We start from the raw sequence: 22,467 nt of genomic DNA, 5'->3' as shown, positions 1-22,467 counted from the left end.
CTCAAGGGCCACTTGCGAGGACGCACCTTCACTTATCTGGTGTGTGTGACATGTGAGTCACACTATTTATAGGGATACCAGATTATCAAAAAAGAGAGAGAGAATACAAATAAAAAATAATTAATTTAATCGATATCTAATAATTCATAGATATGAAATCCCAACCTTTAAAATATGAACTCCAATAGTCGAGATAAGAGATGAGTCTTGATGATATCACATAGGATTGTGTTATTTGCATTTACCAAATGTACTGCTTTTTCCCACCTACTCTTTATACTCATCATATAAGTTTTTTTTTAATCGAGATATCTAGATCTCTTTGAGCATTTGACAAAATCTTCGGGACACATGGAGTCCCATCCCCCCACTCAACCAAAAAAAAAAAAATGCTCCAAGTAATTTTTAAGATAAATCCCTAAGGGTAATATCTAAAGAAGGATAAGAACTCGAGGCCTCCACTTCTTGAGGTTTAGTTCTTATCATCTCACCAAACCTTAGATGGTTACCCACCATATAAATTGTTTGTGCACTTTGAACATAGTTAATTTGATATATTTTTTATTGTTATTTCTACACCCACCTAAGAATCTAATAAACCTACTTCTTTTTCCTTTATTTCCCTCTCCTTTTATTTTACCATCTCTCTCTCACTCTTTTTTTTTTTTTTTTACATCTACAAAGGTTTTAATGAGGATTTTAAGCTTTGACCTTACTTGTTTTTACATCATAACACCTCAAAATTCAATCGAGACGAAGCCATTCATATGAAAAATTTTGTATGCAAAATTTTAAATTTGGTATTATTAGTACTAAATCATTTTTACAAGGTTCAGTAAGTACTTATACATAAAGATTAGGTATTGACATATTGAACACAAAGATTTACATGATCAAGTTTTGTATGTAGGTATCTATCGAATCTATTTTGTAATGTTTCATTGGAACTCACCAAATCAACTAAAACATGTTCAATTTATACTTACCAAAAAATTGTAAAAAAAAGATAATTTTAAAAATAAATTTAAAAATATAACTTTGAATAAAACCTAAAAGGTAAATCTTCATTTATTCAACTTCTCATAAAAATCGAAAGGAGATGAATATGAAGGTAAAGAAGAAAAAGAAAGTTTGATCAATAGGTTATTAAGGTGAGTACAAACTACAAGAAATTTACTTTGCAAAGTAAATAAGTAACTTTTCATTTTTATTTTTTTTTAAAAAGGGGAATGCTAAGGTCAAAGATTTCATTGGGTCTGTTAGCATTCTCCACTATATTCATTTTTTTTCATATTATTCCTGTCAATTTTTCTTTGAGTGAAAAATACAAAGGTATGTTGGTATTTTATATAATAAATGTTTGTTTACCTAATATTGTTAAGGGTATTTTAGTCTTTAAATTTAAATGTCTTATTTGTAATAAATATTTTGATAATTCCCACCCACAAAAAAGTGATTATTTAACTGTTGTAAACATGTTAGATGCGATGATACATGCCATCCGCAAAATATATATATATATATATGTGGAAATGTTCAGCAACAACATTTTGGCAAAAACATTTTCAAAACATGGGTTAGAGGTTTTGGAATGGGCTGATTTTTGGTGACGATGATCTCTACGGTGAGGAGATCATCATCACCAAAAATCAGCCCATTCCAAAACTTCTAATCCCATCAAAAATGGTTTACAAAAAATAGACGGTCCACGATTTTCAACTTGTAAACTGGGGTTAGAAGTTTTGGAATTGCTGATTTTTGGTGAGGATGATCTCCTCACCGTAGAGATCATCCTCACCAAAAATCAGTCCATTCCAAAATCTCTAACCCATGTTTTGAAAAATGTTTTGCCAAAATGTTTGTTGCTGAACGGGACCCATATATATATATATATTAGCAATTAATGCCAACAACCATTTATTTGGTAAAAGACAAGTATTTATTATATAAAAGATTAATATACCTTTGCCTTTTTTACTAAAAAATAAAATGATTAAAACTATTATTGAAAAGTGAATATAGTAAAGAACATGAACCTCCTCACAAAGTCTTGAACGTTAGTATTTATCTTTTAAAAATGCCTTTAAATGAGCACATTTGATGTGTACAAATAGTACTGCCCATCACATATTTTGAGCAACCTTACATAAGACACTTACAATGGTCAAATCTCAAGGTCCATATCCATCACCATGAATGATTTTTCGCTCACAGCCCAACAACCGTTTGAAATGTGACGCAAATGACATTAGCAATTCTCTCTCCTACCGCATGTCCCTTGCCCACAAATTTTAATTTTGAGATTTAAGATCTTGAAATGGGTCATTGAGACCACATGAATTATCACATTGTCAATCTAACACCACAACTTTGTAGATTTTATGAAAAAACTCATATTAAAAAAAAAAAAAAAAAAAAAAAAGCTTTTTAAGCTCAATCCATGGAATTAAAAATGGACAGTTATTGAATATCCAAATTTAAAATTAAAATTCATTAGTGAAAAAATAAAGGATGTTTTTTTTTATTTTTTTTAAGTTCATAGAATTTCGTCTTCTACAACTCCATGACATCTAATCATGTTTTAAAATGTCATAAGGTGATCTGAGGGCATTGAGAAATTTCCTCTCTTATTACTGATGGCATTTTTTCCACGTGTCAAATGATTAGTGGACTCACATGACGGCAATTGAGTGGCCAATGCTACACAAATGGGTGGATTCTACCATATTTTATCATTAATAATAAAAAGTGCACATCGTTGAGTGTTATTATGGTTCTTAATAAAATTTATTTCTTTAAATGAAAGCGAATCCAGCACTACAGGTTAGTTGAAACTCCAAGGTCAATCTCCATTATAGTCACGTGGGACAACCTTTATCAAGGTGGACCACCAAACATCTCTGTGTAAAGGGTTTGCTAAGACGTCCACGTGGTGGAAAGACCAGAAGTTACATTGCAATCTAACTCCCAGTAGTACGTAATATTTCACTCATATTTAATTATATTTTCTTTTTATTTGAGGACCAGAGACATTGTACTCTCTTTCCAATAAAAGTAGTTAGCGTGACAAGTGACACAATTTACGCCAGGAAAAGTAAGCGAAAGAAACAACTAAAATATCGTAACTTCTCGTTATCTTTTCCTATTACATCTCTCGATATATTGGAGGGATATTTTCAATTTAATGTTATATTGGGAAGATTAGTGTATTTCGCGAGTTATATATATCTGAAGAGTACGTCACTGTCATCTCAAGCTTTATACCACTCGCTGACATCGAGATTCGCAAATACGAATCAGACAGATTGTTCAGTTATTCGGACACGTGGAATCTGTTTCGTGTTCACAGTTCCTTTCTCCACCAGAAAAAAGTGCCTCGTGAAACATGATTTTAGGGCAGTGGTGATGTCGGTCCAGGCGTACGGCTAAGAATTTACTCCTGCTTAGTGGCGTGAATCTCGAGTAATTTCAGTGGTCCGATTCATACGACGACTTTTTGCCAGGGCTGACAATAATTTCTCACAAATGTAAACGTCTTTTACGATGGTCATCAATTTGGTCCGCCTCAGCTGGATGACCGTACACGTATGGCCCCATAAAAAAGGGCCACGTGGATTTTTGGGTGTTGGATCACTGAATTGCAACGATCCCATGTGAGTGATTTGAGCAATGATTTTCGAACTAAAAGTCTTTACTTAGTCAATACTCAAATAACGTGGCATGGACATAAAATCATATATCTTTTTCTTGGGATACACAACTACTCATCTTTTATGCACTTGAGGGATTTTTAACAAGAGTTTTGATAATATGACGAACAAACACACCCCCATCATAGAATTGTAGATCATTTGCCTTGGGATTTACAAGAAAAAAATTTATGGTTATGCGTATTTAGAAGCAAATAGTTTACGATTTTGTGATGGGGACGTATGTCAAAGAGGGGCGTCAGAAAATCATTACATAGATGTCCTGACAATTCACGTGGGTTTGTGATTCGTGCGATTGATCGATCTACAATTCTATAAAATTTTGTATTGATTTTTATTTGAAAACAAATTTTTTTTTTATCATATATAAGTAAGATGAAAGATCCAAAAGGTGAGAATTTGAGTTCCAGGTATGTTTCTAAGATGGTCAAATCCAACAAATGATAGACTCAACCATCTTAGGGTTAGTGAGATCGCCAAGACTACACCTTAGAAAGTAGAGGTCTTGAGTTCTAATCCCTCCTTAGGGTTCACTCTCGCAAATTTATACCAAAAATTACATGGTGTGTGAGATGGGGGAGTGGGAGTGTAGCATTCCGAGGATGAGGTGGGTGCTTTAATATATAAACTCCAATATCTCTAATGATAATAATAATAATAATAAATTGGCATGTTCGACTTGACCCAACTTGGTCAAATCCAATGTGACATGCAATTTTCATGATGGGTTTGGGATTCGGTAAGGCCAAGACTAGGATTGGTTCAAGTCCTCCACTGGGAACATACACGAATTGACTCAATAGTTGATGAATTACTATGGGAATCAATTTTCTTTTTTTCGATTAAATATTTAAGGAGTTATATTTGACTTTGTTCCTTCAAATTAAAAAGAAAAATAGATAAAGACATCTCAAGAATAGCGCATAAAAACCTTCTTTGTCAGCTAACCACCTTAGGATGGCTGGCCAACCGCATAAATAGGACTCTTAAGTGATTTCAACATCTTGATTTGAATTATCTAAATATCCAAATCAATTCTTAATGGTTGAAAACTACCCCATGAAAAATTATTGATTTTAAAGGTTAGAAGTGGTCCATGAGTTATTTCGATGAATATTCTAAACATTCAAAGGTTGGTAGATAGAATTTCGAAGATATACGTACTAAAAATCATGAAGAAAAAAAAATCTTAATTTTTTTTCCTCTAATGTTTTTAGAGAATTTATATCGTGATATTTTATTTTTTTCCTTATAACATGCCAATCTTTGATTATATCAATTTGCAAGGGTGCGGGGATTACTTTTTTTATTTTTTGCCACCCACACCATTCTTGACATCTGAAACCAATGAGGGACAAATAGAAGGAGAGTTTTGATAATTCTCTTGTAGCCAATAAAGAGTAGACTCCATTACTTGACAATCAATTAGACATAGAACTTCAAAATTTTCTTTATTGAAATAACCATTCATGCTAAATAATCCAAAAAAAAAAATAAAAAATCCTACTTTCATCAAATGTTTTAGTCTTAATTCTAATCGTCATATATAATGGAAAAGATTATAAATATAAACTTGGATTTACAATTAAGCTAGAAATCTAAACCATCATAATGTTCAACTTACTTTGCGAGTTCTCTTAATAGACAAAGCTTCCTTCTTCACAAAGTTTCTACCCCAAGTATGTGTCATGGTTCGCACTAGCTCCTTCAATTACTCACATTTCAGGCACGCACACACACAAAGATTTAGATTTAGTGTGAATAAAATTTTAGTGGCACCATATGTTTTTTCTTCTTTTGATAATTAGGTATCTCTGTAGACAATGGACCGGGGGTTGTATCTAGGCTTTGTCTAGTCCATAGTCCATGATCTTGTCCAATAACTAGTTTTAGGACACATACAATGTTTGCACATCATACACACTAAGTAAGTGAGGGTGCATCCTCACGGGTGACCCCTGCAGAATTAATGCTCGTACTTGGTATCAAAATCATGACTTACGGGCACTAACCACTTATCTATCTAAATTGAGCTTAGAGGTCGATTGAGTATGCCATGTGAGTAAATCAGATTATTTTGACTCTTGTTACTTTGTTAATGAAGTCTTCACTCAGTGGACATGGCAAAGATACATACCCATATATCTTTTTCTTTGGGTTACACAAAGAAAAAGATCTACAGTTCTATGCACTTGCCATGTCAACCGGGTGTAGACCAAAGTGAAAATTGCATACGAGTCAAAAAATTATTAGTGTTTGCTAATACATTGGCACTAGCCCTCTTGTGAGAATTATTGGCTTGGTTGAATCCTAACCCAATCCAAAAGAGCGGGGTGGAGCCAAGATTATGCCCATGTGGGGTAACTAAAAGTGCAAAAAATTATGAGGACAATCAAGAATGAGAAAAAAAATTGTAAGGGAAATTAAGAGTGAAATTTTATTTTGTTGGGACAACAATGATGGATTTTTTATCCTCTGTTGTTATCTATCATAATAACTCATTAATCCAGAGGATTTTTTTATCCTCTGTTGTACAATGGGGGCAAGTGTCCTCATTGTACATTTGCCCCCGCAAAAGAGAGAGATTGTATTTTAGACAATCAAAAGAGCCAATTTAATAACAAATCAAGACTTGTCAAATTTGGCATTGTTTGGTTCTAGCTAGATCGTTATTTAATGAATTGAAATTTTTTTGAGTTAGATACTACCTTGTAGGCTCAAAATCAAGATACTAAACCTTGACTTTGGGCGTTTGCCCAATTGACAATCCTAGCTCCTTTGATAAGTTTTCACGTAATTTTTCTGTAGAAAATTATATGAAACACCACTTATATATTAGAGTACAAGTTTTGAGGATTCTACATTTTTTTCACCAGCAAAAATTTAGGATTTGAATGATTACCCAAGCCTATTAATTTTTATTTCTTTTTTCCAACTTTTTAAACCTAATACAAATCATGAATGCTTGTGGATCGAGGTATCATTTGGCAATTTGACAGTCCACATGATCCTCACCAATCCAATAATTTGGTTTGCTCCACCTTATCCTGAACCAATGGAGCGAATCCTCTGTAGTACGTTTTTTCTGTAATGCCTTTCAATCAGTAAAAATTGACATTCTGAAAATAAAATCTCGCAACTTATCGTTTTTATGGATCATGGTGTAGATCAAATTAAAAAAAATAATAATAATAAATAAATTATTTGAGTTGGATGAAGTTTTGAAAATGGACGGTCCATGGTCTTCAATTTTAAATGAAACATATTTTTTGGATATGTGACGTGGCTGTCCTTCAATCGTCAAATACCACTACAGTGTACTGCAAGGAAAATGCACTACAGAGGATCCGCTCCCCTAGATCAACCTGTTTCCAACTCAAATAAAATGTAGATTTCTCATGACTACATAAATTATATCTTAACTATGTATCATACTCACCAGAGGTGCACATGGTTCGGTTTCGAGGCAAAATTGGAATCAATCCAAACTTGATCGGTTCTACAAATTATGAATTAGAATTGAATCGACTACTCACTAAAATCGAATTAATCCAAACCGATTTTAATTCAGTTCAATTATCCGATCTCGTAAACATAGATATCAAGACATCAATTATTAAATCTTATGACTAAAAAACCTACAACCATCAATGATTTTAGTCAAAAGACGCAACAAAAAGAACAACATTGACAATATAATATTAATATCCATGTAATCTCAATTATTTACTTAATAACATAAGTGATTTTTTCAAAATTGAATTTACTAGATGGTTAGGACCATGTCATTATAACCACTCAAATTATTAGTTAAATTTATTATAATATAAAAAAGCAAACAGTGAGAACTCTTTTTTGTTATATTTAATTTAATTTGTTCAAATAATGACTAAATAAATTAGAATTTGGTCTGATTCTAGATTTCTTGAATCGAGAATCGAATCGAATCGAATCAATCAATTTTTCTAAATAATAAATATAAATCACAATCGAGTCAAACCAATCCAAATGCCTTGATTCGATTCTCGATTAGGCCCAATCCAACGTGCACCCCTACTACCCACTGGACTAGTTGTATGGTCCGTATAATTCAGTCATGAGTGACCTCCATATAAAGAATAAACTGCCCCCAAGATTCCAATCAAATCTGTCCAACACACGTGTCACCTTCATAACTGGGCCCACTTACTAGGTTGTCACTCTCATGGTAAACTAGTAGATAACAAAAATTGATCAACCACATCTTTCCAGAAATGGCCTTGTAACAAGAGTATTTTATTGTCTGTTTGAACTTTTTATGGTTAGGACCATGTCATTATAACCACTCAAATTATTAGTTAAATTTATTATAATATAAAAAAGCAAACAGTGAGAACTCTTTTTTGTTATATTTAATTTAATTTGTTAAAATAATGACTAAATAAATTAGAATTTGGTCTGATTCTAAGATTTCTTGAATCGAGAATCGAATCGAATCAATCAATTTTTCTAAATAATAAATATAAATCACAATCGAGTCAAACCAATCCAAAATGCCTTGATTCGATTCTCGATTAGGCCCAATCCAACGTGCACCCCTACTACCCACTGGACTAGTTGTATGGTCCGTATAATTCAGTCATGAGTGACCTCCATATAAAGAATAAACTGCCCCAAGATTCCAATCAAATCTGTCCAACACACGTGTCACCTTCATAACTTGGGCCCACTTACTAGGTTGTCACTCTCATGGTAAATAGTAGATAACAAAAATTGATCAACCACATCTTTCCAGAAATGGCCTTGTAACAAGAGTATTTTATTGTCTGTTTGAACTTTTTATAATCTCCCTTAAAGTTGTTTAAATTTGCGATCCTGCCATCTTATAATTTATTGTGGCCAATGGCATCCACAACCACGTGCCATCTTTGTAGGAATTAAGTTAAATATGATTTTAAATTCTCAACATTTATTATTTGAAATTGACTAACCGACAAGTTTTATTGAGATGATTATCTCACGATATTTTGTTTTCTCTTCAATACAAACGAAACAGCGAGAAACATCATTTTCATTAATCATCTCGTACGTATAGCCAAAAACTCGAACGTGATGATACTGTCATGATCCACGAGTCGCATTAAATTGCCACGTTCATAATCTTTTGGATCCACCTGGCTCGTGAAAGCTGACCGAGTTTGTCCGAGTTGACTCACTTGACGGAATATAGTAGTTAACAAAAGTCAAAAGTGATGAAAAGGTTGAATAAAATCAAATCCTGATCGTTTTAATCCAAATGACTTGAACTGATATAATTGTTGACATGGATAATTACCTATTCACCTTGATGTCCTCATGTCAACTAATGAAAAATTGTTTAAATTCGCTAATCTTCAACATATATAACTAAATAAGTTTTAGGATTTATTTGTTACAAATTTTAATTTTTGCTTAATTATTTTGCATTTGGGTGAAGCAGAGAGTCTAGGAAATTATGTTCAAAAGAATCTTGTTTATTATAGAAGTCGGCGAAAAAATAGTAGAGAGTTGTTTAATTGATTATGTTGTTTGATCAATAAGTTAAGAAGAATGAGGGGTAAAATGGTCATTTCATCCCTTATTATTATTATTATTATTTTTATATTGACTTTTCATAGTGGCTCACACACGAAGCAATCCTAGGAAGGCTTGTCAAGAACATAATTTTGAACTTCCAGTTAAATTTATTGAAGCATAAGTCATTACCAATAAACATGCTTTTTCGATTCAAAGTGCTTGAAGTCGTAGCAAGCATCTTAAATATCAATTATCTTCAAACTCCTCAACTTCTATCAAGGGTAGATTTATATTGTGGGTAGTGGGGCACTTGCTCCCCATAAGAATTTTCAAAGTTTATGAGTATACATGAATTATTGGGATAGATAACAACGACGAATAAGAAAATTTACCTTTATTGCTCTCACAAAATGTTTTTCTCTATTGGTTACCTCCACACACAAAAAAAAAAAAAAAAAAAAAACTTTTGCTCTTGGTTGTCCCCATAAGAGTAAAATCCTGGCTTTGCCCCTAACTTCTATGGTAAATTATTATTAATATATTTGCTTTTAAGATAATTTGAAATCTCTTATAAGTTTCAATAGGTTTGTAGGGTAGGGTATTTAATTTTTATTTTAAAAAAATAAATTTATTCATGTTTATCTAAAATTTTTAAACTTTTTGGATTTTAATCCTTTGGAGTCCAAGCCTGTGTCATAGAGGCATGCCCCTATCCTCATCATTGGTATTTTTCTTTAATCTATTATCTTTTTTCTTAGCAAAAATAAAAGAATTATTGTTAATCTATTCAATCTTATTTTTAACCTTGCCATAATTCCTTGAAGAAAACTTTATAATTTTTATCCGAAATTTCATTGTCTTATATTTCTTTAATACTCCTTTCATGTTTTTCATGCTTGAAAACTAAAATAGATCAAATTTTAAGTTTGAAGATATGTATAATTTTTTTTTAAAAAGAGCTCAATGATGATTGATTTTGGAATTTTGTTAACAGGTGTTCTTAGGGCACATTTAAAGTTCATTAAATACATCTTGGGATCTGATTTTTGAACGGAAATTGCCCTCAAACAAATTTTTTTGTTTTTGACAAAAAATACTCCTATGCTTGTTTCAAAGGTGCATTTAGTGCACTTTAACTTGTGCCCTTAAGGCACCCGTTAACAAGACCCTTAATTTTGTGGTTAAAGTTGAAAACGAGAGAGGGTATTTATGTCATTTTAATTAGTCTAAGGGGGCAACTCAACAGTTTGAAAAATAGGAGTACTATAAATATTCACCAAAACGTGGAGGGTATGCATAAAACCATCTATTATGATTTGACTTGAACCCAAAAATTAAATAAAAGTTTGAATCCCATCACCCAAGTTTGTCGTTTCTTTTGGGGATTCGAGAACTGGAACGAAACGATTTATTCAATTTATCGCATTTATATCATATTATAATTCAGAAAACGACAGACCTTTTTACTCTCCGCGATTTCTCTTTATTTCTCGCGCTTTCGTTGTCTGAACCTAGACAACTTTGAGATGAATGAGATTTTATAACATTTTCTCTCTTTCAATTACTCGTATTCTCTCATTAAAAACCAGGACAGCTGTTTACTAAAGATTCCGAGCCGATAAAATCGACTAAATTTAGCCGGCTTTAGTGGGACCCACTGAGAACAGAACTTATCATACACTCCCTCTCGATGTGATAAGTAAGTCTACTTATCAGCTGAATAGCCACACTTGCTTATACGTTCATCTCCTCTCCCTATAAAATAACTTTTCTGAACTCTTAATGTCATTTTTTGCTTCTCTGATAGAGAGAGAGAGAGTTCTTTGAGTTCGCCTTTTCTCTCTCTACTGTGTTCTAAGCGACAGATCTTTGGTTATTTGTTCGTCTTCAAGGTGAGTTTCGAGAAACTTTTATCTCTCTTGAGCTCGAATCTTACCTTTAAATCTTTCTGCTTTTTAATTTTTTTTGTTCTCTTGACCTGACTTTTTCCGAATTATTTATCTTTTTTCGCCTCTTTGATTTGTTTTCTCCGTTTAAATCTTGTTCTTTTATGTTACTTTAAATCGTAGAAAAAAAATCCTAATTTTTTATTTCATTTCTACTGTTTTTTTTGCACCTGCTTCAGAAATTTCTAGATTTGTTTTTCGATCTAAACGTAGACAGGGTTATTTAAGCATTCTATTGAAGATCTGTTGTTTAGGTTCGATTCGGGACTCATTTATGTTTATTTTTTGTTATTTTTGGTGTAGAAATTTTGAAATAGCGTCATTTGTTTTGGTTTTTGTAGAAGATCTGTTGTTGTTTGCTTGTCGTTGGACTTTTTTGAACGATTTGGAGACAGGTACAGAGCTGTGGCGATGTCCTCTCTCAGTAGAGAGCTCGTTTTCCTAATTTTACAATTTCTCGATGAGGAGAAATTTAAAGAGACCGTTCACAAGTAAATTTTCCATTTATTGTTGATTTTCTTTTTTAAATTTTGTAGGTCAACCAGATTTAATAATTTATTTTAAATTTTTTTTTACAGACTTGAGCAGGAATCGGGATTCTTCTTTAACATGAAGTATTTTGAAGAGGAAGTTCATAATGGAAACTGGGATGAGGTTGAGAGATACCTTTCTGGTTTTACTAAAGTGGATGACAATCGATATTCTATGAAGATCTTCTTTGAAATTAGGAAACAGAAGTATCTCGAGGCATTGGATACGTAAGTTTGTGGAGTCTTAAAGCTCTCCCCTTTCTTGTTGTCATGTTCATGTATGTTTAGTTTCTGGCATTATATTTAAAAAAGCTCTAATTTTTTCTAGGCATGACCGCGCTAAGGCTGTAGATATCCTTGTGAAAGATCTAAAAGTTTTTGCTTCATTTAATGAAGAGTTGTTTAAGGAGATCACTCAACTTTTGACTTTAGAGAATTTCAGGTATGGGTTTCATTTTTCACTCCATAAATTCTTTCGTTTTAATTTGGTGCAAAATGAGCTTTATCGTAATTATGTGTGGGTTCTTTAGGGAAAATGAACAACTTTCTAAGTATGGAGATACAAAAACTGCGAGAACAATTATGTTGGTTGAGCTGAAGAAGTTGATTGAAGCAAATCCCCTCTTTCGTGACAAATTACAGTTTCCTAATCTCAAGAACTCCAGATTGCGAACTCTCATCAACCAAAGGTAATTGTTTGCATTTTTATTTATTTATTTATGTTTCTTTAGGTTTAATTACGTATTTCCGCCATTTCCATTTTGTTGAAGAGGCTTAACTATGTAAAAGTAGCCGGCAACCGACTTATGTTGATATTTCCATCTCATTTTGGGAGGCGACAAAATTTTTACACCTACTACCAACCTGACTTAACCTTGCTTTATCCAGTTTTGGACTGGATAATTATTAGTTATATTTCCTTGGTTACCACGTGAGAATTGCTTTTGACTGTTTATATTGTGAGTGTGTGGGTGGGGCCGGGGGTGTCGCACATGTGGCTGATTCCTCGAGATTTCCCCTGATATCACGATTGAGAGAGAGAGAGAGAGAGAGAGAGAGAGAGAGAGAGAGAGAGAGAGAGAGAGAGAGAGAGAGAGAGCCAATAGAGTATTTTTAGATTATTACAAATGTTTCTCCCTCCCCCACCCTCCTTTCCTTTTTTTACCTCCTCTTCCTTGGGGAGCACAATCCTCTATCTATAGTATTTTCTAAGTGTGGTAGTTTAATTCCCTGTTTCCATGCATTTGTGGGCAGTTAATGAATGCCCTATTAATGCCTTTGCACATATGCTCATGGAGTTTTGTGGGAAGTTACTCTTTAGTTAATGCATTGTCACCATACGCTCATGGATATGGTGGGTAGTTAATACCCATTTAGCACTTTCATGCGTTTATGGTATTTTGTGGATAATTATGCCTTCTCAATTTAATATTTACATGTCATGTATGCCTCCCAAATCCTTGAGTTAGGACTTTGATCATGATGATGATGTATCAATTATGCTTCTTGGGAATTCAATAATATTAAGGTTCATATACACAATGCTGACCTTGGGATAGGTGCTAGCTATCCTACCTCAAAAATGTCTTCCAACTTTTAGATACACTTTATCCCTCCTAGATATATGTATCATCTTACCTCGTGGCATGAAAAATCTAGTATATCTCCTTGGTATAAATACTTCTCAAATGCCAGGTGATCAGCAAAGATTAATTGGAAATATTTTACACACGTATTAAACTTCATAATTCTTGGTTACTAACCGCGTGAGGATTGATTTGGTTGTGTTATCTGGCAGCTTGAACTGGCAGCATCAGCTATGTAAAAACCCAAGGCCTAACCCGGATATTAAAACCCTTTTTGTCGATCATACTTGTGGACAACCAAATGGTGCACTTGCTCCTTCACCCGCAAATCCACTGCTAGGAACCATACCAAAAGCTGGTGGCTTTCCACCATTGGGTGCACATGGGGTAGGTAACCAAGCTGGTTTATCTAATCATGGAAAACATTTATGTGCTCAATTTTTATGTATTTTCTTGGAATACTTTGGTGTTTGTGTTCAGCCTTTTCAACCCGCACCAGCTCCAGTTCCGACCCCCCTTGCTGGTTGGATGTCCAATCCATCGACTGTAGCTCATACTGCAGTGTCTGGAGGACCCATTGGACTAGGTGCTCCCACAAATCCAGGTATTAGTTTAAATTTCCATTAGTGTTTGCTGTAGGACTCTGAATGGTGTCCCAAACAGTTCATGTGTAAGAGGAGGACGAGGCTATTTAATTAACCCTTTTCTTTTAATGATGCATCATGACAGCAGCACTTTTGAAGCATCCTAGGACCCCACCAACTAATAATCATGCCGTAGATTATCCATCGGGAGATTCTGATCATGTCTCCAAAAGACCAAGGTCCCTTGGAATTTCTGATGAGGTAGGTTGAATTGCCCACTAATCCGATTTTCTCCACGTAGTTCCATGTCTCCAAAAGACCTTTACTCCCTGGAATTTTCATTATTATTTTGATCTTTCACCTTTACAACATGTGCCATGTGTGTGTGTGTGTTTTATATTTGCAGTTTGTTTTTGATATCTACATCGAGTAATATTCGCTCATGTGTCTGCATATATTGTAGGTAAATCTTCCTGTTAATATACTACCAGTAACTTATCCTGGTCAGGGTCATAGTCAGGCTTTCAACACGCCAGATGACTTGCCAAAGACTGTTGCTCGGACACTTAGTCAGGGGTCATCTCCCGTGAGCATGGATTTTCATCCTGTTCAACAGACTCTACTTCTAGGTCAGTTCTTTTGGCCTGTATATTAACTAATGTTATTTTAGTTTTTTTTTTTTTTGTTTTTGTTTCTTACTGTGATATATTTATAATTTTATATCAATATTGCAACTGTTTTTTCCCTTTAAAGATGGTAGTTGAACCATGTGTGCTAATACCGTGTTGCTTCAGTTGGTACCAATGTGGGGGACATGGCATTGTGGGAAGTTGGTTCGAGGGAGAGATTGGTTCTGAAACATTTCAAGGTTTGGGATGCTGCAGTATGTTCTATGCAGCTTCAGGTATTTCTTCTCTCAACAGTGGTTGCAATTTGGAGAGATGATGCCATTTTATAATATAATTCGGTACAATTTTTTTTTGGTAATAAATCTGATTCCATATCGTTGATATTTTACACTATCAGAATAAACTGAAACTGAAACCTATTCGAATGCAATTCAGGCTGCTCTGGTAAAGGACCCTGTTGTGGCGGTTAACCGCATAATATGGAGCCCTGATGGTTCTTTATTTGGTAAGCTTATAAACATGGGGATTCCTAACTTGTTAATATAGTGACCGGCACAAAATTTTCTTTTGGATAAACTTGACCGTTTAAAAAATTTCAACTTCTATTGAACAGGAGTTGCATACTCGAGGCATATTGTGCAGATTTATTCTTATCATGGTGGTGATGATGTGCGGCAGCACTTCGAGGTATATATTATCCATCCACTTATTGGTTCTTTCTCAAGTTTTTGTTCTGTTGTTACAGATTGTTATTTTGATTCTGACGCATTTTTTCATCTCTAGATTGAAGCTCATGTTGGTGGTGTAAATGATCTTGCTTTCTCACACCCCATCAAGCAACTATGTGTTGTAACCTGCGGGGATGACAAGACCATTAAGGTTGGTTTCTCGATGTATGATAGTTAATACCAAATTACCAAGTAATAGAGGAACTCAATTACTAGTACTAATATTTGGGTACTTTCAGGTATGGGATGCAGCCACTGGGACCAGACAGCATACCTTTGAAGGTCATGAGGCGCCTGTTTATTCTGTCTGCCCTCATTACAAGGAAAACATTCAGGTAAGTGATCCATTTGATTTTATTATTTGCTGATTTTGGTATTTATATATATTAAATTGTAGTTTTTATGTTTTTCCGTGTTTCATTTTCTTATGGTTGTATTTTTCTTAGCAATATGTGCTTGCTCTTAATGCCGTTTTTTTATGTTGCAGTTTATCTTCTCAACAGCACTAGATGGAAAGATAAAAGCATGGTTATACGATAATGTGGGGTCTAGGGTTGATTATGATGCTCCTGGTCACTGGTGCACAACAATGGCATACAGTGCTGATGGGTCAAGGTTATTTGCTGGACCTGTTCTCCTTATGGTTTGAGTCCACTGATTTTATAGGCTGAAATGTCAGTATTTTTCTTGAATATTTTTTAGGCTCTTTTCATGTGGGACCAGTAAAGATGGGGAGTCACACATCGTTGAATGGAATGAAAGTGAAGGGGCAGTGAAAAGGACCTACCAAGGATTTCGAAAACGTTCTTCAGGTGTTGTACAATTTGATACCACTAAGAATCGGTTTTTGGCCGCTGGTGATGAATTTGTGATCAAAGTATGGGATATGGATAATGTTAACCTTTTGACAACTATTGAAGCTGATGGAGGTCTACCAGTAAGTTCTGTATAGGTTATTCTAGTTAAGTTGTGATAAATATTCTGAAAATTTGGAAAAGAGTTGTGGTCTAACTTCCACTTTTTACCTTTCCCAATATCAAGGCAAGCCCACGTATTCGCTTCAACAAGGAAGGAACCTTATTGGCTGTTTCTGCAAATGAGAATTCAATAAAAATCTTGGCAAGTACTGATGGTCTTCGGTTGATGCGCACATTTGAAAATCGTTCTTTTGATGGCTCAAGAGTTGTATCCGAGGCTGTAATGAAGGTTAGCTTTTTAGATCTTCTCCCATTGGCAGATCTCTGATTGGAAATGGATTTCACTTAATGTGTGCTATGTCATACAGCCTACAATAAGCCAAATGTCATCTGTTGTGGCTGCAACGAGTGCTGGACTTGCAGATAGAGGTGCCTCTGTGGTGGCTATTTCTGGAATGGTAAATGTGAGATTCTTCGTTTTTTTTCTTACTTGGACAGCATCATTCTATACCATATAGATAGTTAGCTTCTTATTATGTTTGTTTGTCCATTTTCCTTTTGTTATTTCATATTAATGTTGTTGCAGTATCATTACTTCTTCAAAGATAAAGAAGACTTCAATTTCAGTGTTCTGAACATAGTCTAGAAACTACTTTTGGAGTATAACACTATCTTTGCTTTTGCTAGAATGGGGATGCTAGAAGCTTGGGGGATGTCAAACCTAGATTAACTGAAGAAGCAAATGACAAATCGAAGATTTGGAAACTAACTGAAATTAATGAAACGACACAGTGTCGATCATTGCGGCTTTCTGATAACATGAGAACACACAAGGTAAGGTTTCCATTGTTGCTTAGCATTTGTGTATAAATTGCTTCTGTTTGTCATAATATTAAATTTTGACATATTTCCACAATATATACCAAAATATTTCTGTTTCCAATAGGTCCGATACAAAAATTTACCGACACTTCTTTTAATATATACTTCGGTGGAAATCATCATTCATTTTGTGAAATATTTTGGTGAATGGAGAATTTCTTTTGGAGTAATCAAATTTGAAAACCATATGATCTTTCTCGAAAAAATCTAGAGAATTCATGATAAATAGATACATATCTAATGCTACCTTTCGCTGATAAATAATACTACCATGCATTGTGTAGTGTTGACATCATTGACGGCGAACGATGTAGTTAAGGGAGAAAGGCGTAAAGGCCTCCTAGTGCCTGAGGCGCACACCTGAGTGAAGTAAGGTGCTATAAAATTAAAAAATCATATAAAGAAAAAATTAAATAGTGAAAGTAGGTTGGGCAACTTTATAAAATTTATAAATATTCTACAATTACAACAAATATCAAATTTATATTCATATACAAGTATTTAGTATTCAATCTCTATAAATAGGTTAGGCTAAACCACTATAGTCAAGTAAAAAACTAACAACAAAATCATGTATGAATAAAATATCATAAAAATGAGGACCTACGAACCATAAATTAAATTGTAATTTAAAATTTGAAAGTTTAAGATACAATCACAAAATCTCATTCAATATCTTTATACCAAGAGTATGATAAATAAAAGATAAGTTTCAAAATTCAAAATTTCAACTATGAGCAAGCCTCAACCTCAAAGTTCTGCTCATTGTCATCAGGTAACACGATAACCCTCATCAATATACAGTAAATTATATATATAAAAAAAAGAGTAGAAAGAAAATATATTTGTATTTGGTTCATCATGATGTAACTTAATAGGTTACGTCAACCAATTAAAAGAGATTAAAAATAATAATAAATAAATAAAAAATCACATTCTATTTGATATGTAAGTGGCGTACGCCTTGCCCCTTGCTTGAGGCCTAGCTCAGGCGTGCACCTCCCTCAGCCTTGAAAAACCTGCCTTGCCTTACCTATACTAAGGCGTTACTATATCATCTCTCCTTGAGGCGCGCCCCAGGTGCACACCTTGATAACACTGATGATGAATGACAACTTCTACAACCATGAGTGAAGGAAAGCATCATGATCCTTTTGTTTTGAAACTCCCACACGAAATTGAAGTTTTGGTTGTTACAAGAAAAAGAGTTTTAAAAAAAGGAGAAAGTGGTTGGAGGGAAATTAGTATTATGAGAGACAGTTCTCATACACCAACCAATTAAAAGAGATTTAAAAAAAAATCACATTTTATTTGATATGTAAGTGAGGCATACGCCTTGCTTGAGGCCTAGCTCAGGCGTGCACCTCCCTTCACCTTGAAATACCTGCCCTGCCTTTTTATTTGATATGTAAGTGAGGCACACGCCTTGCTTGAGGCCTAGCTCAGGCGTGCACCTCCCTTCACCTTGAAATACCTGCCCTGCCTTTTTTAACTAAGGCGTTACTATATCACCTCGCCTTGAGGCGCGCCTCAGGTGCACGCCTTGACAACACTGACGGTGAATGACGACTTCTACAACCGTGAGTGAAAGAAAGCATCATTTTTGTTTTGATCCTCCCACACCAAATTGAAGTTTTGGTTGTAGATGTTAGAAGAAAAAGAGTTAAAAAAGAGGAGAAAAGTGGTTGGAGGGAAATTAGTATTATGAGAGACAGTTCTCATACCTTCATTATATTAATATAATTAGAACACAACTACAAGTATGCTCTTGCATGAGATATAAATGACTAACACAACGTAAAAAAGCTAAATGATAAAACAACCTCTAGGTTACTATATGGTTTTCATCAACTATTGCACATCCATGAATCAATGATATCAACTTGAGAAAGCTTGCATTACATGAATTATGTAGAGGTGGTCACCTTGGTCCCCTTTCAATAAATTTTTCTTTACCTATCAAAAAATATATATTTATCAATTGATTTTTAACTCTGATAAATAACAGTTAGTGATCATCTGTGATCCCTACAAAATTAGTTGTTGTTTCTAACACTTATCTTCATAGACTTGTTTGTTTCTCTTTTTAGAAAATAAAAAGAGATCTGAATCTATGGTCTCAAGTAATGCATACCAATCATGTATGTATATAAGATAGGCCAAGCAAAACTAAGAAATAATTAGGCTAGTGGATTGTATAGACCAAGATTCCTACTTTTCAAAAATGTGCACAAATTGTTATGTCTATATGACTAAATCCATTCTCCCCATTTTCTTTTTTTAGATATGTGTTGTGTGTGTATTTCCCTTATTTTGTCTGTTTTATCTACAGAAGTTGAAACGACCATATTCTTTTTGGGAAATACTCATGAACTTGGAATCAATTTCTGCAGTCTATTAAGACTCGGACATCTCGAAACATTAGGATTTTGAGGTTCCATGTGCCATCAAAAAGGTTTTAATTAGCTTCGCTCATGACTATTGCAGATATCAAGGTTGATCTATACTAATTCGGGTACAGCCATTTTGGCCTTAGCATCAAATGCCATCCATTTTCTTTGGAAATGGCAGAGAAATGAGCGTAATTCAAGTGGAAGGTAACAAGAAACATATTACAAATTAGTCACTTTCTCCACTAGGAGCTCCTTTTCTCTTGAAATTGTAAATGAATTGATTTTTTTTAGAAAATAAAAAGAGATCTGAATCTACTGGTCTCAAGTAATGCATACCAATCGATGTATATAAGATATAGGCATAAGCAACTAATAAGGATAGTGGATTGTAGACCAAGATTCCTACTTTTCAAAAATGTGCAAATTGTTATGTCTATATGACTAAATCCATTCTCCCATTTTCTTTTTTTAGATATGTGTTTGTGTGTGTATTTCCCTTATTTTGTCTGTTTTATCTACAGAAGTTGAAACGACCATATTCTTTTTGGGAAATACTCATGAACTTGGAATCAATTCTGCAGTCTATTAAGACTCGGACATCTCGAAACATTAGGATTTTGAGGTTCCATGTGCCATCAAAAAGGTTTTAATTAGCTTCGCTCATGACTATTGCAGATATCAAGGTTGATCTATACTAATTCGGGTACAGCCATTTTGGCCTTAGCATCAAATGCCATCCATTTTCTTTGGAAATGGCAGAGAAATGAGCGTAATTCAAGTGGAAAGGTAACAAGAACATATTACAAATTAGTCACTTTCTCCACTAGGAGCTCCTTTTCTCTTGAAATTGTAAATGAATTGATTTTGTACTGAGCAATGCTTCATTATGTAGGCAACAGCCAGTGTTGGCCCTCAATTATGGCAACCACCGAGCGGCATACTGATGACCAATGATATAGCTGACACCAACCCTGAAGAGGCCGTGCCCTGCTTTGCTTTGTCTAAGAATGATTCTTACGTCATGTCAGCATCAGGAGGAAAGATATCATTGTTCAACATGATGACATTTAAGGTAATATATTGAACAAGTGTGTACATCAGTTTGTTGTGTTTTTAATTTCACATTCAAGATTCAATTGACGAGTCTCAATTTCTCTTGGGCAAACACAGACAATGACAACGTTCATGCCTCCACCACCTGCAGCAACATTTCTTGCTTTCCATCCTCAAGACAACAATATAATCGCCATTGGCATGGATGACTCCACAATACAGATTTATAATGTCCGTGTAGACGAGGTATGGCACTATTGATGGAGAAATTCTGTGCCTCTGATCTAGGGTTCAGCATAAATCATTCGGTGACTTTCTTGCTGCATGCAGGTTAAAAGCAAGCTTAAAGGACATTCCAAACGAATTACTGGTCTTGCCTTCTCTCACATACTGAACGTACTAGTTTCATCCGGAGCGGATGCTCAGGTTAAAATTCAATCCTTCATAGTATAGTGTCTTATGAAATAGAGTTGCACATGTTTTAAACTTGGCCTGAAAATATTTCTTTGCTGCAGCTATGTGTATGGAGCTCTGATGGATGGGAAAGGCAGAAGAGCAGATTCTTACAAGTTCCATCCGGGAGAACACCAACAGCTCTGTCAGATACACGTGTACAGTTTCACCAGGATCAGATACATTTCTTGGTTGTGCACGAGACTCAGCTCGCGATATATGAAACAACTAAACTAGATTGTGTAAAGCAGGTACTTTCATCTCAATTAAGTGTTAGTAAATATGAGTTGTTTCCAATCTTTTTGACTCTATTTTCTCTTTCACTAGTGGGTTCCACGGGAATCTTCTGCACCAATCTCCCATGCAACATTCTCATGTGATAGCCAATTAGTATATGCAAGCTTTCTAGATGCATCCTTGTGCATATTTAGTGCCGCAAACCTCCGGTTACGATGTCGGATTAATCCAGCTGCATATCTACCGGCCAATGTCAGGTAAACTCGTAGTTCTTTTATTTATTTATTTTTTAATGATAAAGTAGACATAAAGTTGTGCTCCATGGAACTTCAACTCAAAATTGCCTGCTTTTTTAGCTCGCTTAAGTGGGAGGTCAGGCCATTATTTAGGGTTAAAATGGAATTTACAATGTGTATTGCCCCATACATTATGGATTTCTTAAACAGAGATAATATGGATTGGGAAACTCAAGGAGGTTGAAAAACTCTATTCTGATGCTTGTAAATCATGTCTCATGAGCATGCTGTATATTTATCAACTTTAAGGATGGTTACACATCTGATTGGATTGATTTTTCTCTCTCTCTCTCTCTCTATGATAACTATTTCTTGTTCTGCAAACCACTTGTAATTGCAGAAGGGACTAACAGATGGTAGTGTCCATGTCTTTGAACCCCTTGAATCAGAAGGTAAATGGGGTGTGCCCCCACCCGTTGAGAATGGGTCAACAAGTGCCATGCCTGCCTCACCTGCAGTTGGACCTTCAGGTTCGGACCAACCCCAGAGATGACGAACGAGTTATTTTACGGTTCTCATCTTCTTCAATGGCTTCCTTTTAACTTGCTGCAGATACTGGTATGATATCATCTGTCTTCATTTGGCTACAACATTTGTGTTAAAGAGCCAATGTTCTTCTTGTTACCTTGGCTCTTTCTTATAAGTTTTTTTTTTGTTTATTTCGATTTTCTTTGCAGTTTTAGGTTCAGGATGTATGTAATTTACTCAGGAATGGATATGTAGAGGACGGGCAAACTTACATCTAGGGTAAGATTTTCATAAATTATGTGTTTGTATTAGAGGAGTATCAGAGGTGAATTGGTCTAATTAATTTCTTGGGACCCATTTTCTTCTGTTTTTTTTTTTTTTTTCCTTTACCTTGAACAGAAACATGGTTTTGTGCATTAAATTGTATTGTAGAGTCTCTAGTTAAATGTTCAACCATCTAGCTAATAAAAACTTAGGGTCTTAACATGATATAGCAGGGGAAAAGTTGGGTGGCAAAATG

At 34.5% G+C, this 22,467-nt stretch overlaps 1 protein-coding gene across 1 annotated transcript; it reads left to right on the top strand.

Annotated features, from left to right (window-relative positions):
* The first annotated feature begins 10,978 nt into the window (after window positions 1-10,978).
* LOC147392647 (protein TOPLESS-like) lies at window positions 10,979-22,313 on the top strand. The gene is made up of 27 exons (XM_086456405.1): window positions 10,979-11,137; window positions 11,533-11,682; window positions 11,770-11,949; window positions 12,050-12,163; window positions 12,252-12,410; window positions 13,520-13,694; window positions 13,788-13,911; window positions 14,037-14,152; window positions 14,355-14,520; window positions 14,686-14,795; window positions 14,956-15,025; window positions 15,134-15,207; window positions 15,304-15,399; window positions 15,488-15,583; window positions 15,736-15,863; window positions 15,951-16,185; window positions 16,290-16,454; window positions 16,534-16,623; window positions 16,853-16,999; window positions 20,116-20,226; window positions 20,333-20,512; window positions 20,611-20,739; window positions 20,824-20,919; window positions 21,009-21,197; window positions 21,274-21,441; window positions 21,820-22,037; window positions 22,157-22,313. Exons 2-26 carry the CDS (start codon window positions 11,603-11,605, stop codon window positions 21,970-21,972), a joined length of 3,351 nt encoding a protein of 1,116 aa, XP_086312531.1. The 5' UTR covers window positions 10,979-11,137; window positions 11,533-11,602; the 3' UTR covers window positions 21,973-22,037; window positions 22,157-22,313.
* The last annotated feature ends 154 nt before the right edge of the window (window positions 22,314-22,467 follow it).

This window comes from Akebia trifoliata, chromosome 10 (genome assembly GCF_017979445.1).
Source record: "Akebia trifoliata isolate Shusen 1 chromosome 10, ASM1797944v1, whole genome shotgun sequence".
NCBI lineage: Eukaryota > Viridiplantae > Streptophyta > Magnoliopsida > Ranunculales > Lardizabalaceae > Akebia > Akebia trifoliata.
Note: the sequence above shows the minus strand (reverse complement) of the source record. Positions and strands in the feature narration are given on the sequence as shown.

What these genes read in the sequence shown, in the direction of transcription:
- LOC147392647 (XM_086456405.1), top strand. Translation starts at nt 11,603, where the DNA reads ATGTCCTCTCTCAGTAGAGAGCTCGTTTTCCTAATTTTACAATTTCTC. An exon ending in CACCATTGGGTGCACATGGG is followed by an intron (nt 13,695 to 13,787) that starts GTAGGTAACCAA and finishes GTTTGTGTTCAG; the next exon opens with CCTTTTCAACCCGCACCAGC. An exon ending in ATCTACCGGCCAATGTCAGG is followed by an intron (nt 21,442 to 21,819) that starts TAAACTCGTAGT and finishes TTGTAATTGCAG; the next exon opens with AAGGGACTAACAGATGGTAG.